Source organism: Vidua chalybeata, chromosome 4, assembly GCF_026979565.1.
Source record: "Vidua chalybeata isolate OUT-0048 chromosome 4, bVidCha1 merged haplotype, whole genome shotgun sequence".
Taxonomy (NCBI): domain Eukaryota; kingdom Metazoa; phylum Chordata; class Aves; order Passeriformes; family Viduidae; genus Vidua; species Vidua chalybeata.
In genome coordinates this window covers 16,104,687-16,120,514 of record NC_071533.1, presented here as the reverse complement: position 1 = coordinate 16,120,514, position 15,828 = coordinate 16,104,687, and the positions used below count along the sequence as shown (strand labels likewise).

The window sequence follows — 15,828 nt, the reverse complement described above, 5'->3', positions numbered from 1 at the left end:
TGCCATGCAGCCACTTGCTCACTCCCCCATCTCTCCCCACCAGTGCAATGGAAGAGTGTACAAGATTTGTTTGAATTGAGATTTCCTTGTCATGACAAGTACAAACACGGAGCAACCCCTTTCCCTAGGCACAAGCTCAACTTGCACTTCATAAAGTCTCATATGACAGATGGCTGGCAAGTTCCTGAGATCCTGGGATCCTGCCCTGTCAGGCCAGCACAGAACATGGGGCCATCTTCTAGTGCCCAGAAAAGAGCTGAATAAAAGCTAAGGGGGAAGGGCTGAGATGCTGAATTTGGTGGTAGGCTGCTTTCTGCTGATGCATGACTGGATCTGCTACAATACCTGTGGGAATCTTTTTTTTTTTTTGCATTGGTTTGTTTGGATCATGAGAAACTGGGAGGTCAAAGCATTGCCTTAATTATAATCTCTTTCTAATTCTTGCCATTTTAAAAGGAAAATGATATTGTTATTTTACATAATGGTATGCAGCAGAATCTGTGTTTGAGCAATAACCACTGCTAAATGCATTAATGTTTCCCCAGATAACTAGTTTTTACTTTTTTCTTCTCTCTTCCATTTATATGCACATTCTCAAAGGGAACATAGTGCACATACTGTAAAAGACTTGAATTGAATTTTTTTTTTAGAATGCTAGAATTGAATGAAGACAAAATGGGGTATGTATGAAATGCAATTTGGTTTCGAATACTATCAGTAATCTCTATATCCACCTACCAAGACACATATCTCTCCTACTGAAGATTTGCTTCAGAAAGTGTTAAAAGCACATCATAGCCTGATATCCCCTGTGTGTGTGTGTAGCAGAATTTCTGAGAGAGAGATGACGCAATTTATATTTAGAGTGAAGGTTGAGCTATGTGGCAAGCACATTTCTCTCTCTCTCAGGATTTCTTATTGAGGTGCACAGAGAGAAATGAAAGAGAAAACAATTTCTATTTCTGCTCCTTGTTTTTCTCTTGTGCAATGTGTTTGGAGAATTGTTTACCCAGAGTGAGCGCTTGGTTGGATCATGGTGGATTGTTTGGGCCTGACAGCCAATCGGATCCAACTGTGTCTGGGCTCTGGAGAACAGGGTCACGAGTTGTGAGTTAGTTAGATATGATAGTTAGAGAAAGTAGTATGTAGTATTTAGTATCCTCTTTTATATAGCATATTAATGTATTATAACATAATTATAATAAAGCAATCATTCAGCCTTCTGAAATGGAGTTAGACATCATCATTCTTCCCATTGGGTTCGCCGACATCTACAACAAGTGGTGACCCCGAACGTTGGATGAAGAACCAGGACCTGGATTGGTCCACAGCCGTGATTTAACACGGGAAAGGAGGTGAACCCTCTTGAAAAGGCATGTCCGACGTCCCTGCGAGGGATAGGGGAGGTAAGACGCCGTGGGAGCCCTCTCTATAGGACCAGGTGCAGCCCCGAGCAGTTTGCCGTAACTGGACGCCTCTGCCTTCCTTTGAAAGGTACTGATTTTCTGATAATAGTACTACCCTGATCTGGGGTGGACTTTAACCTTGGGAAGAGATGTCTGCAGATTTCGACATTGGTTTGTCTTGAGTACATGGCCCTATACTTGCCATCGGGAGAGATTTGGCTCGGGTCAGTGGAATTTCTATCTCTGATGATGATTTTTTGGAGTTTCTTGAATATGCAGACACTCGTGTTTTTTTCGGGGATCTGGCTTTTTCCCTGAATACAGAGGCTTGGAGATCCCTGTATTTCCTCATCAGGAAAAGCATCATGCGAGATCTCTGGGCGTTTCGATACATGAAAGTTTATTTAGAGCTTCTTCCAATAGTCCAGAAATTGACCCCTTTTCCGATAATCCAGTCTTTGCTGCAGGTGCCCCCCCGCGAAAAGGGGGGGGGCAGAGCCTTTGTCCGTGGCTCAGAAGTTTTCTTCTGCTTCTGCGCAGAGGGAGCCTCCTCCTCCTCCTCCTCCTCCTCCTCCTTCAGCGTGTGAGCCCCGCCTCCACGTCCCTTCGGAGGGTGCGGGGCCGCTCCCGGCGGAGGTGGAGACGCCGCTCCGCCCGCCGGTTTCCCCGCCTGCAGCCGTGCCTCCTCCTCCTCCTGCCCATTCGGAGCTGGGAGACACACCCGCCGCTGAGAGCCAGCCTGAAGCCACCTCGGCAGGGGCGGAGACGCCACCTGCGCCGGCTCCCGCGCCGGCCCCTGCCTCGGAGTTGTCAGCCCCGCCTCCGGCACCGCCCGTCATCGCTCCCGCGGCGGCGGCTGCGCCCCCTGCACCAGCGGCCGATCCCTCCACAGCGGTCGGTTCCGCCGCGCCGGTGGTCCCGCTCGCCGGCTCGGAGCCTGTTCCCGATGCGAGCTGTGATGATATAGAAGACCCCCAGCCTGCGGCGTCGGCCGAAAACCTCCCCGCGCCGGCTCCGCCGCCGACATCGGCTGTGATGCGCGCCTCGCCGCCCGCACCGGCCCCCGCGCCGGCCCCGCTGGTCCCGGCTGCCCCGCCGCCTCCCGCGGCTTTCGCCGGGTCGCCAGGCGCTGCCAACAGCAACAGCAGCGAGCAGCAGCAGCCTGGGGCCGCGTTGGAGCGGACCCCGCCGTCTCCAATCAGCCCGGGGTCCCCTCCCAGCCTGTTCTCTGCTGCTGGCGCTCCTCGGCAGCCCCTTGCAGCTGCCGCGAAAGTGAAAGTTATGAAGTTTAGTGCCTTTCTGGGGAACAGTGTTTTTCTTGGTCCAATTCTTGCTTGGGTGGGGGATTCTCGCCGGAGCTCGAGGTCCCTCGCCCCTCCCGCTCACGTTTGGGGGGCGGGGGGGATGAGTTCTGGGAATGCTGCCGCTGGTCTTGTGCCCGGAGAGCGTGGGGGTGCTGCCGCCAGGGGTCTGAGCTGCGTGCCGGCCCAACCGTGCCGCAGGTCCTGAGAATCAACATTTCTCTGGGAAAAACACCTTCTCTGCTGAGCCCTGGGGCAGTTCTTGTGTCATGCCCTCGTTTGAGGGGCGGGGGCAAACGCGTCCTGAGTGGCTGTGGCTGCGGCCACGGCCAGGCGCGGTGCGAGATGAACACAATGCTAGAAGACTTGCCGTGACACTGGCCACATGGTGGGGGCGGGCTGTGAAGATGAAGATCCCGCCCCGCCGGTCGGGCTGGGACCGATTGGTCCAGCCCCCCGGCCGGAGGGCCCCGTGTGCCCCACGGCCGAGTTTGGGATCTTGGCTCCGCCCGCATGGACCGGGGCCTCCAGCTGCGCAGGGTCTGAAAGCCTGCTACTTGCTGGGCATTCTGATTCCGAGATTAAAAAAAAAAAAAATTAGATTTAAGATTAATTAAATAGAGGTGGTTGATTAGATTTAAGATTAATTAAATAGAGGTGGTTGAAAAGACAAAAAACAAGAAAAAAAGTGGTTGATTTAAGAGTTTTGGCCATGGCATTTCAGAGATTTTTTCATTTTTTTTAATTTGGTGATGGTTTTTTGCACAAGAAAGGTATGTTTGCATGGTTGACAATCAGCCCAGAGTTGGTTTTATCAGTTGTTGCAGTCTCTGGGATGACATTCAGTGTTTTGGTATTAGATAATTATATGATGTCACATTTGGTTTTTGTTTATGGGTTTTTAATTGTTGTTTGGACTTTCTTCAGTTGTTTTGTTTCAGGATTCAGCAGTTCTCTGTTTCAGCATTGAGAAAGACTTTTGAGGATGTCAAGATCAACGTTTCCAATCAATGGACACCTTCTCCCGAGAATCAGTTGTTTGGACTTGAAATTTGAGCATTCTTTTAATTGTTGTTTGGGTTTTTATGTTGTAAGTTTTGTTTTAGAGATTTGATAGATGGTTTGCAGGTAAAGGATCTTGTTGAACATTCCACATCAGCATTTGATTTGGCTTTTGATTGATAACTAGCAAATTGATAAGGGAACCTCTTGAGATGTGTTTGCTCTCTTTTGCAGGACCATGCAGAAGAATTGCAGATGCAGTTTTTTTATTTCATTTTTTTTTTAATTTATACTAAAACAGTGATATGTGGCAAGCACATTTCTTTCTCTCTCAGGATTTCTTATTGAGGTGCACAGAGAGAAATGAAAGAGAAAACAATTTCTATTTCTGCTCCTTGTTTTTCTCTTGTGGAATGTGTTTGGAGAATTGTTTACCCAGAGTGAGTGCTTGGTTGGATCATGGTGGATTGTTTGGGCCTGACAGCCAATCGGATCCACCTGTGTCTGGGCTCTGGAGAACAGGGTCACGAGTTGTGAGTTAGTTAGATATGATAGTTAGAGAAAGTAGCATGTAGTATTTAGTATCCTCTTTTATATAGCATATTAATTATTATACCATAATTATAATAAAGCAATCATTCAGCCTTCTGAAATGGAGTTAGACATCATCATTCTTCCCATTGGGTTCGCTGACATCTACAACAGAGCTACCCCAGCCTAGGCCTCAGATATGGGCCTCAGTGAGGCCTTGAAGCCTATGAGACAGTTAGAAATTAGTCTGTAGTGCAATCAGAAATTATGTTAAGGTGTAAGCACAGAGCAATGGGCTTTCTGGGTGTGAATTAGTATCGGTCTGCAGTGTGAAACTTTAACCACCTTAAGACAAAAACAAACAATGTTTGCTTGCCAATGAGAGTGTGCTCACAATTGTAAACTATATTGGAGTGTATATAAACTGCCATCTTATAAAGGGAGAACGTATGATTAACCACATTGGTTTGGATCTCCATTTGTCCTGTCCAGCTTTCCCAGTTTTTTGAAGTCCCTTGCTTCAGTTGGCGCCCGAACAGGGAAGACTCTGATGAGTGCCCAAATTGTCTCTATGGCGACGGGGGACTGTCTCCGAATCGCGTGAAAGGAAGACGCGATGGGAGACACAGATCCCAAATCACTTTTATAGCGACGGGGATCACGATCCCAAATCGCTTCTATAGCAACAAGGATCGGAGTGCCAGAGCATTGAAGACTCCAATTCCAAATTGTGCTGGTCGTGATGGGAGATAGGTTTCCAAATCGCTTGTTTTGCAACAGGAAACACTGGAGCACAAGAATGGAAGACTGTGGTTTACACATTGCCCGCATGGCAGAGGTGAACGAGACGGAGCAGGGGGCTGGACTGGGTGTCGCCGCTGTGTTGAGTGGAAGCTAAAGGGCGCCCCGCACTGGTTGGAAGGTAAACCGCATGCAAAGAGAGTGAAAGTGAACATGGATAGCGATTGGCAGGCAGCACTGCAGCTCCTTTTGCATATTCTCTCCAAGAGAGGGGAAAAGATAAAAGAGACTGATTTAGAACAATTGGCCCTGTGGGGCAGAAATAAGGGCAAATTACAGAAGCCCTCACTCATTTTTAGCAAGACTGAGTGGCAAGAACTAGGGCAGTTGCTTTGGGATTCTGACGTTGAAGGTGGAAAGGATAAGAAAACAGTACTTGAACTCGGAGCAGTTTGGAAGAAAGTGTTACGTACCTTGCAAAGTATGTCCGCCAAGAAAAAAGCAGCGGAGGCCGCGATTCAGGCGTTTGAAGGGTCTGTGGCGGAGAAGACAGAGGTGCAGCAGCCATCTCAGGTCGAAAAGTTTTTTGGTGTTAATAATATGCGTCCAATGCGAGGACAAAGGGCTCCAGTCAGCTCTTCAGTGCAGGAGGTGGTGGCCCGCATGGAGGAGGCAGCAGCGGGACCCAGTTGTGCGCAAGTGGCGGAAGTTCACGTGCAGGCAGCAGAAGTGCCAGGCAGAATGAAGGGCAACAGGAAGTGTGCCAGCCGCTTCACTCTTGGAGTGGGGTGAAACCCTAGGAGACAGGCAGAGTTGATGACAAAACAGGGCTGGGTCAGTGGACGGAACAGAGGGGCGGAGACCAAGGCAGAGACGGGAGCGAGGCGGCGCTGCCCCTTCACCCCCCCTGGGGGCTTGGCAGCAGCAGCAGCGTGCATGCACGTGGGGGCGGCCTTGCATTGCCCAGAGGTGACGGCAGAGACCCACACGCAGGGTGAAGGTTTCAAACACGGCCGCAGCAGTCGGATGGCGGAAGCCACCACACAAACAATAGTGATACAGCCCACAGCAGTCAGTTCATGTCACACCGCTGCAGCGCTGCAATGTCCCCTTCCACTAAACTCTGATTCGGACAAATCAGAATCAGATCCTCCTGATTTTAATTGTCTCAAAAAGAAGCTATCACAGAATAAGATACCGAGAACAAATACCTTACAGCAAAAAATAGCCCAGCTCGCCAACCTTTCAAATCAACAGGTTCAATTAGAGGAAGATTCATCTGAGCAGCAATTGACATTACCAGCTGTTTTTAAAAAATCCAATTCAGTCCCGGTGGGCTTCAGTGGTGAAGAATGCTATTTTAGATGGAGACTGGGATGCTGCCAATTCTTTAGCCTGCCCTGACATTGTAAGAAATAATAGTGCAGTCTGGGAACCTCATGAATGGAAAACTCTCCAATCAGCCAAACAAACAGTCACAAATTATGGGATCAGATCAGAGGCAGCCAGGAACATAATTCTATATATATTTACAGCCGGCTTTTATGTGTTTTAATATCTCTTTGTGTGATCACCTACAAGACGTGTCTCTTCAGGATCCTGCTTTTTTGTTTCTTAACTACTCATATGTTTTCTTTACACAGACTGCAAGTCTCGTGGCTTTCTTTAGATATTATTACAGAAGTACACCAGCACAGAGTCCAGCTGTAACATTAACTATTTTTTGGGGTTTTAGTTTCATACTAGGTAATCAGTCTCTCATGCAGCTGTACTTCCTCCACCTTCACACTCTCAGTGTCCAGATCCTGGCTCACAATCCTGACTGTGACCACTTTCAGATCTTTCAAGAAGAGGTTTGCTGTGTGGAAATTTCAGAGGGATTCAATTACTTGATGGTTTGATTGGTTTTTCACCCCAAGGTTTTTTAGTCATAACTGCTATTTTTAATAGTTTTGTTTTAAAATGTGTTAAGTGACACCCACCAATTAGAGTTCAGGTTCTGGCCAAGCTCTAGCTCTACTTGGATGGAGTGATTGACCCAGATGTTTTCTGCATCAAAAAGTATTCAAGTTCTTTTGGCTTGGGAATTTGACCATATATGACACCTGAGCCTATGTTTAAAGGGAGTTTGGAGAGACATTAATCCGGACATGATTTCTCCAATTCTCTGTTGTTTTAAGGTTTATCAGCTGCTGCAGACTCTGGGACAACAATTCAGTGTTGTAGTACTTGGTAATTGTGTGATTTGATATGTGATATTAATTGTGTATTGTCTGATTGATTTTTATTTGCTGTTAGTTTCTTTACTACATGCATTGTTTTGCTTTTGATGTTTTCTCATGTTTATAACCAAAGAATGTTAGCAATAACAACTTATGTTGTTATCTTCCATTTCTCTATGCAATTTTACAGAACAGAATTGAGAAAGAATCCTCCAGTCCCTGTGGGAGCGTTGGGTTTGTTTGTGTTTTAACAGGTGCAGAGTCTAGGTGGATTTCAGTAAAGAATGTGGAACTTTACCAACTGCAAGAAAGCGCTGACCTCTCCACAAGTGGAGAAGAAGATGCACAGATGTGGACTGTACAAAGATTTGTGTTTCGCCCACAGAAGATTGTGGACTTTAGGTTTTTTCATAAGTACTGGTCCAGTTTGGGTGCCGAACAGATTTACATGTGCATGTCCACAGGCAGAGATGCCAGCCAACAGAGATAACAATGTTGATGACAACAATTTACCTGGAACATCCTGTGACAAATCTAGTTCTGATGAAAATAAGTTAAATGATCAGAAGCATAACATTAAGTTTATCATAAGTTATAGTTTGTATTTAGAATTAAGTTTGTTCTTTTCATGTTAAACAGGACAATCAAGAATGTGAGAAATATGTGGTGGGTCAGAGTGTTTCTATTAAGTAGTGTTTTAGTAACTAAAGTATTTGGAATGCTTGACATTGACAAGAGACAAAACATGTGGATCACTTGGGCCAAACAAACTGGGCAAGATTCATTCTGCCTGTCGTTAACCACACCATCCAGTCCTTTTCGTACTTGTTTAATTGGAGTTCCACTGGGTTCCATGGCAGAGTTCAAAGCTTAGACTCAGGCCAAAATAAATCCACAAAGTGTTCTGGGAGCACAAGTTGTTGCAGTTGTGCAAAATCTTAAAGTTGTTAATGTCAAACCTCAAGAATTTGATCTTTTGGGTTCTGTCCCAGGAAATTACTGTTTGATATTTGGACACCATGCTACAAAACCAACACAAAAAGAAAGACCACCAACAGATGACAACACTTGGTTGTCTCCCAGATCTTCATTGCATTATAACTACTCAGAATATTGTAACAATTGGACACAATCCTTGATACCATCAAAAAGTGCCACAAGAAAACTGCCACCAGGAATTTTCCTCATTTGTGGGGATTGAGCCTGGTCTGCAGTGCCTCAAAAAGCTATGGGAGGCCCATGTTACATTGGTAAATTAACACTCTTTGCTCCCACCATTCATCAGGTTCTAGGATTGCCTCAGAAGCCTCAATGAGCCAAACAGAGTGCTCTCCAACTAGACCCCAATTGTAAAGATCAAGTATCACTATGAGGGTTCACATCCGTAATACTAGCCTCAATTTTCTCCCCAGGAGTTGCTTCAGCACAAGCTCTCACACAATTGAAAACACTGGCCTGCTGGACAGGAAAGCAAATTAATATAACATCTAAAATGTTAAGTGAGCTTGCCACAGATGTAGATAGCATCCGTCATGCGGTTCTGCAAAACTGAGCCGCCATTGACTTCCTTCTTTTAGCACAAGGACATGGGTGTGAAGAATTTGAAGGAATGTGTTGCATGAATTTATCTGACCACTCTCAATCAATTTATAAACAGTTAACACAACTGAAGAACAACATGAAGAAACTTGTCGTTGTAGACACTCCATTTGCTAACTGGCTCAATTCTTTAGGTTTTGCTGGTTGGGTCAAAGATTTAGTTCGTTTTAGTATTGTACTCTTTCTTATTATTATAACTATTCTAGTTTTTATACCTTGCTTACTACAGTGCAGAAAATGACTAACCGCGCCTTTAAGTCAATCTGGGTAGCTCAAAAAGAAAAAGAGGGAATTGTAGCAGAATTTCTGAGAGAGAGAGGACACAATTTATATTTAGAGTGAAGGTTGAGCTACCCCAGCCTAGGCCTCAGATACGGGCCTCGGTGAGGCCTTGAAGCCTATGACGCAGTTAGAAACTAGTCTCTGGCGCAGTTAGAAATTATGTTAAGGTGTAAGCACAGAGCAATGGGCTTTCTGGGTGTGAATTAGTATAGGTCTGCAGTGTGAAAACTTAAACCACCTTAAGACAAAGACAAACAATGTTTGCTTGCCAATGAGAGTGTGCTCACAATTGTAAACTATATTGAAGTGTATATAAACTGTCATCTTATAAAGGGAGAACGTATGATTAACCACATTGGTTTGGATCTCCGTTTGTCCTGTCCAGCTTTCCCGATTTTATGAAGTCCCTTGTGTCCTGGCTTGTAAGATAAGCATATATTCTATTTGCCATCTGTCAGAGGTGGAGCAAGTATCTTCTGTTAGGCAGTTTTCTTATCTCTTGCAAGAACAATGTCTCCCTCCGGGGAGATATCTTCTGTTAATGTGCCATTGAATGGCCAATGGCATGACTGATAAAGTTACATCATCCCATTGTAAGATCATCCACCCAGAGGGAAGAGCCAAGCATCCCTACCTGCATAAAATCAGCATTTCTTGAGACAGCAGCTCAGCCTCTTCACTGGATTCCCAGAGGAAGACCAAGCCCATCTACTCTATCACCAGACCTTCAGAGAAAACTACACCCTTCTACTGGACCATCGCTTCAGCAGCATTTCATCTACCACTCCAGGAGCAGGAGGAGCAGCCACCATTTAACTGGACTATCACTAACACCCTGACTCCTCAGGCTGTCAGTTTTCTGGCTCTATCAGTAGTTTTGTTTGTACTAATGACATTTTTTTTTTAATTTAGTTTTTTTCCTAGTAAAGAACTGTTATTCCCATTCCCATATCTTTGCCTGAGAGCCTTTTTATTTTGAAGTTGTGGTAATTTGGAGGGAGGGGGTTTACCTTTTCCATTTCACGGGAGGCCCTTGCCTTCCTTCACAGACTCCTGTCTTTTCAAACGAATATAGATTTTGGTGCCCAACATGGGGCTCGAGGGCATTGAGAGGAAAAACGGATTAACAGTTCTTAAGTAATCTAATTTTTTTTGTGTGTGTGCTGATACAGAAACATCTTTAAGTGTCACCATGTGGTCTAGTTTACCCTGGTTTGGGTGGCACGTGGTCGTGGCTATATTTCTCCCATTTGTAGGCCCTTATCTAGACATGGGTCCTATAACTAAGGCTTCTGTGGCTGTTTTCCAGTTTGGCTTATGAGTTAATAAGGTGAGGAATTCATAGATCTTTAACTTCCTCTAGAGGGCAGGTACACAGATTCAGAGCTATCACACACTAACTGTATGTTTTTGGGGTTACTTTAATAATGGTACCTACTGTGAGGAAATGACACTGGGAGAATTTTTCTCCCAACCTTTTAACCATCTTTTTGGTCTGCTCCACCAGTTTTTGAAGGGTTAAGATCCACTCTAAATACTAATGACATCATACAATAAGTGGTGTTGCTGATAGGCCTGTTCCATTTAGCACTCAGAGATAAAGGAAGATTAACCTGGATAACTACCCTGACACCTATACCAGAGACTAAAGATACTGCTGCAGAGCCTGACACTGCCCCAGAGACTAAAGATGCTGCTGCTCCAGAGCCTGACCCTGCCCCACAGCCTGCCTCAGAAATGAACCACCCAGATTGGGTGAGGGTTCTGGTTAAGGAGATACGTGAGATGCTGAAGGAGTGCATTTCCCCAGCTAGTGAGAAACCCTCCCTTTGCCTTAAAAAGGGACAGTCTAATAGTACAGCTGTGGAACCCACAGATGTTACAACTGTCCAGGTTCCAGCTGAACCACAAAGGCAGTCCCAGCCAGCAGCAATTGCCCCAGTAGAAACAAGGAGGTCTAAAATGAAAGCAGAGCACACAGATAGGGATAAGAATGGAGGAATCTCACAACCCACAGGGGAGCCAGAGGTTGCGATCATCACCAAGTCCCTGATGTACGAAAGTCTCCATAACCTGCACAAAGACATTGTGCGACAAGGACATGAAGCTTATACTACCTGGTTACTCCAGGTCTGGGACCTTATGGGTACAGGCATCCAGCTGGATAGTAGTAAGGCAAGGAACTTGGGACCCTTGACCCAAGACTCAAGTATGAATCAGATTTTTGTAAGGGAGCCAGGGTCCCTTTCTCTCTGGGAGCGGCTTTTAATGAGTGTCAGAGAGAGGTTTGTCCACAGAGAGAGAATGCAGGAGCACCATCATAGAATGTGCTAGAAGACCCTTGAGGAAGGGATCCAACAGCTGAAGGAAGTGGCAGTATTGGAAGTACTCTTTGGGAGGGATGGACAGCATGATAATGACCCCGACAAGGTCAGGAGCACAGGGCAAATGCTGTGGAGTCTAGCAAATCTTAGGCCATCTCAGTATACCGCTTTCATCACAACAATTGATGCTGACACTAACCGAGAGACAGTGGGTTCTGTTGCCAACAAACTTAAGAATTATGAGAGTATGATTAATGGCCCAATGCAAGCTCATATCTCAGCTGTGATTAAGGAGTTCAAAGAGGAGATGAGGGAAGAGATAAGGAAGGTTAATGCAGCATCCGTGCGAGTCACAGGCCCCAAAGTCAGAGCCTAACATCCCCCAGCTAGAGAGAGAGGGTACACCTCAAGGGCTAATCTGTAGTTCTTCCTGCGTGACCATAGGGAAGACATAAGAAGGTAGGATGAGAAACCCACTTCTGTCTTGGCAGCACAGGTGCATCAACTCAAGGAGGGAAACTCTAACCGAAGGAGTTCCACCAAGGTGAAAGTAGCCTCAACCTCCCATGACCTAGCTGTCAAGTACAATCTGTCGGACCCCCTTGAAGGAACCTCTAGTATGTATGCCCAAGAACGGAATAATAACCAGGGTTAGAGGGGCCCTGTCTCTAGCCAGGGAGAGGCATGGGAAAAACGGATCTTCTGGACGGTGTGGATCCGATAGCCTAGCACATCAGAACCACAAAAATATGATGCTTTAGTTGATACTAGTGTGCAGTGTACTCTGATAGCATTGGGACATGTGGGGGCAGAGCCTGTTTCCATTGCTAGTGTGACAGGGGGATCGCAGCAATTGACCCTGATAGAAGCCGAGGTGAGCCTAACTAGGAAGGAGTGGGAAAAACATCCTATAGGGATTGGCCCAAACGCTCCGTGTATTCTAGGCATTGACTTCCTCCAGAACGGCTATTACAAAGACCCAAAGGGACTCAAGTAGGCTTTTAGAATAGCTGCTGTAGAGGCAGAGGACATTAACCAATTAAGCACCTTGCCTGGACTGTCAGAGCACCCGTCTGCAGTAGGACTCCTAAGGGTAGAAGAGCAACGCGTGCCAATTGCAACCTCGACAGTGCACCGCTGGCAGTATCGGACGGATCGAGATGCTGTGATCCCCATCCACAGAATGATTCGTGAGCTAGAGAGCCAAGGGGTGGTCAGCAAAACCCACTCACCCTTCAACAGCCCATCTGGCCTGTGCACAAATCTGACAGAGAATGGAGATTGACTGTAGACTATCATAGCTTAAATAAAGTGACTCCACCGCTGAGCTCTGCTGTAGCGGACGTGCTGGAACTCCAGTACGAGCTGGAGTCCAAGGCAGCAAAGTGGTATGCTACTATTAACATTGCTAACGTGTTTTTCTCCATTCCTCTAGCATCAGAATGCAGGTCTCAGTTTACTTTCACCTAGAAGGGCGTGCAGTACACCTAAAACCCACTGCCCCAGGGGTGGAAACACAGCCCCACCATCTGCCATGGACTGATCCAGGCTGCACTGGAAAAGGGTGAGGCTCCAAAACACCTACAATACATCGATGATACCACTGTGTGAGGGAGTACAGTGGCAGAAGTGTTTGAAAGAGGTGAGATCATCGATATACTGCTAGAAGCTGGCTTCGCCATCAAGAAGAGCAAAGTCAAGGGACCTGCCCAAGAGATCCAGTTCCTGGGAGTAAAATGGCAAGATAGATGGCACCAGATTCCCACTGAAGTCATCAACAAAATCACAGCGATGTCTCCACCAACCAGCAAAAAAGAAACACAAGCTTTCCTAGGTGCCATAGGTTTTTAGAGAATGCACATTCCCAAATATAGCCAGATTGTGAGCCCTCTGTACCTGGTTACCCGCAAGAAAAATGATTTCCACTGGGGCCCTGAGCAGCAGCAAGCCTTCACCCAAATCAAGCAGAAGATTGCTCATCCTGTAACCCTTAGCCCAGTCAAGACAGGACCAGAAGTCAAAAATGTGCTCTACTCTACAGCTGCGAACAATAGTTTGTCCTAGAGCCTTTAGCAGAAAGTGTCTAGTGAGACTCGAAGCCGACCACTGGGATTCTAGAGCCGAAGTTACAGAAGGTCTGAAACCAACTACACCCCCACAGAGAAGGAAATCTTGACTGCCTACAAAGGAGTTCAAGCAGCCTCAGAGGTGATTGGCACAGAAGCACAACTCCTCCTGGCACCCCGACTCCCGGTGCTGGGGTAGATGTTCAAAAGAAAGGTTCCTACTACCCACCATGCCACTGACGCCACATAGAGCAAATAGATTGCCCTCATCCCCCAGCACACCCGTATTAGAAACCTAAGTCGCCCTGAGATTTTAGAAATAATTACAAACTAGTCAGAAAGTGAAAACTTTAGTCTCACTAACGATGAGGAGCAAGTACAAGCGACAAGGGCTGAAGAAGCTCCACCATATAACCAACTACCGGCAGAGGAAACACGCTACGCCCTTTTCACTGACAGTTCCTGTTGCATCATAGAGATGAACCAGAAGTGGAAAGCAGCCGTATAGAACCCCACACGACAAGTTACACAAGCTACCGAAGGAGAAAGTAGATCGAGCCAACTTGCTGAACTCAAGGCCGTTCAGATGGCCCTAAACATTGCTGAAAGGGAGAAGTAGCCAAAGCTCTACCTTTATACTGATTCGTAGATAGTAGCCAATGCTCTGTAGAGCTAGCTAAGAAGGTAGAGAAAAGCCAACTGGCAACGTAAAAGAAAACCAATCTGGGCTGCTGATATATAGAAAGACATTGCCTCTCAAGTAGAGAAACTAACAGTAAAAGTCCATCATGTAGATGCCCATGTCCCCAAAAGTCAGGCTAATAAGGAGCAGCAAAACAACGATCAGGTAGATCAGGCAGCAAGAATAGAGGTGTCAAAGATAGACTTAAATTAGCACCATAAAAGAAAGTTGTTCCTGGCTCAATGGGCTCATGATGCCTCAAGTCATCAGGGCAGAGATGCCACCTACAAGTGGGCACAAGACCGAGGGGTAGATCTAACCACAGACAGCATTTCTCAGGTTGTCCATGACTGTAAGACCTGTGCTGCCATCAAACAAGCCAAGCGAGTGAAGCCCCTGTAGTATAGTAGACAGTAGTCCAAGTAGTCCAAGGATAGAGAGGCCTGGCAGATTGACTACATCACACTGCCTCAGACACACCAAAGCAAGCGCTACATGCTGACCATGGTAGAAGCCACCACTAGATAGCTAGAAACCTACCCTGTGCCTCATACCACTGCCCAGAACACCATCTTAAGCCTAGAAAAGCAAGTCCTGTGGAGACATGACACACCTGAGAGAAATGAGTCTGACAACGGTACCCACTTCAAGAACGGCCTTATCAACACCTGGGCCAGAGTAGATATATCATATTCCCTATCATGCTTCAGCTGCCAGCAAAGTTGAACAGTACAACAGACTCCTTAAGACTACCCTGAAGGCACTTAGTAGGAGAACATTTAAAAACTGAAAAATAAACCTGGCAAAAGCAACCTAGATAGTCAACACCTGAAGGTCCATCAATCGAGCTGGTCCTGCCCGGTCAGAACCCTTGCACACAGTAAATAGAAATAAAGTCCCTGTAGTACATATAAAAGGTATTTTAAGAAAAACTGTTTAAATTAATCCCACCTCGGGCAAAGACAAACCCATCCGTAGGATTGTTTTTGCTCAAAGACCTGGTTTCACTTAGTGAGCAATGCAGAAAGATGGGAAAACCCATTGTGTACCACAAGGAAACCTAGTCTTAAGTCTCTCAAGCGGTGGCCTCTTCTCCCAGCTTCTTCTGCTGCTGCAACTGCAGTGACTGCTATGCAGGTGGAGAGAGCCTGGAGATGGTACTGGGGCTGGTTCTTCTCAGGCTGTTCAGGGATAGGGAAACTAGGGAAACAACTTTATTATAAACACCGGAACTGGGGGTATAATTGGGCTGAGGTAGTTGTAAGGGAAGTATTGGTTAGGGAGAGGTAGAATCTTTTCCTTCCTTGCAGCGTCTGCGATTGGATGCAACCCTTAGGTTGGTGGGATCACAGGTTGCATCCACTGGCACCGTATCACTCCGACTCACTGACTGCTCTGCTGTGTAGGGTTTAACATGCCTCCTGGGGATCCATCTGGCTCCTGAAGGCGTGGACACACAGGCATATCCCTGTCCCCAAGTCAAAAGTGGAAATGGACCCTGGATTTCTTTAGAGTCCGGATCCCTCACTAACACTGGAGGCCGCTCCTCTGGCTGGAGCTCCTGATGTTTGAAATGTCTCAGGGCTGGCGGTTCCGGTCTGTCAAAAGAACAGTTCAGGAAATTGATGGTAAACAATGCCTTGAAGAGCCTCTCGTGCGGTGACAGCACTCG

At 46.4% G+C, this 15,828-nt stretch overlaps 1 protein-coding gene across 1 annotated transcript; it reads left to right on the top strand.

Annotated features, from left to right (window-relative positions):
- Positions 1-675: 675 nt before the first annotated feature.
- Positions 676-4,580, top strand: LOC128786878 (uncharacterized). Its single transcript, XM_053940581.1, has 3 exons — positions 676-680; positions 1,874-3,330; positions 3,365-4,580. Exons 1-2 carry the CDS (start codon positions 676-678, stop codon positions 2,913-2,915), a joined length of 1,047 nt encoding a protein of 348 aa, XP_053796556.1. The 3' UTR covers positions 2,916-3,330; positions 3,365-4,580.
- Positions 4,581-15,828: the final 11,248 nt, after the last annotated feature.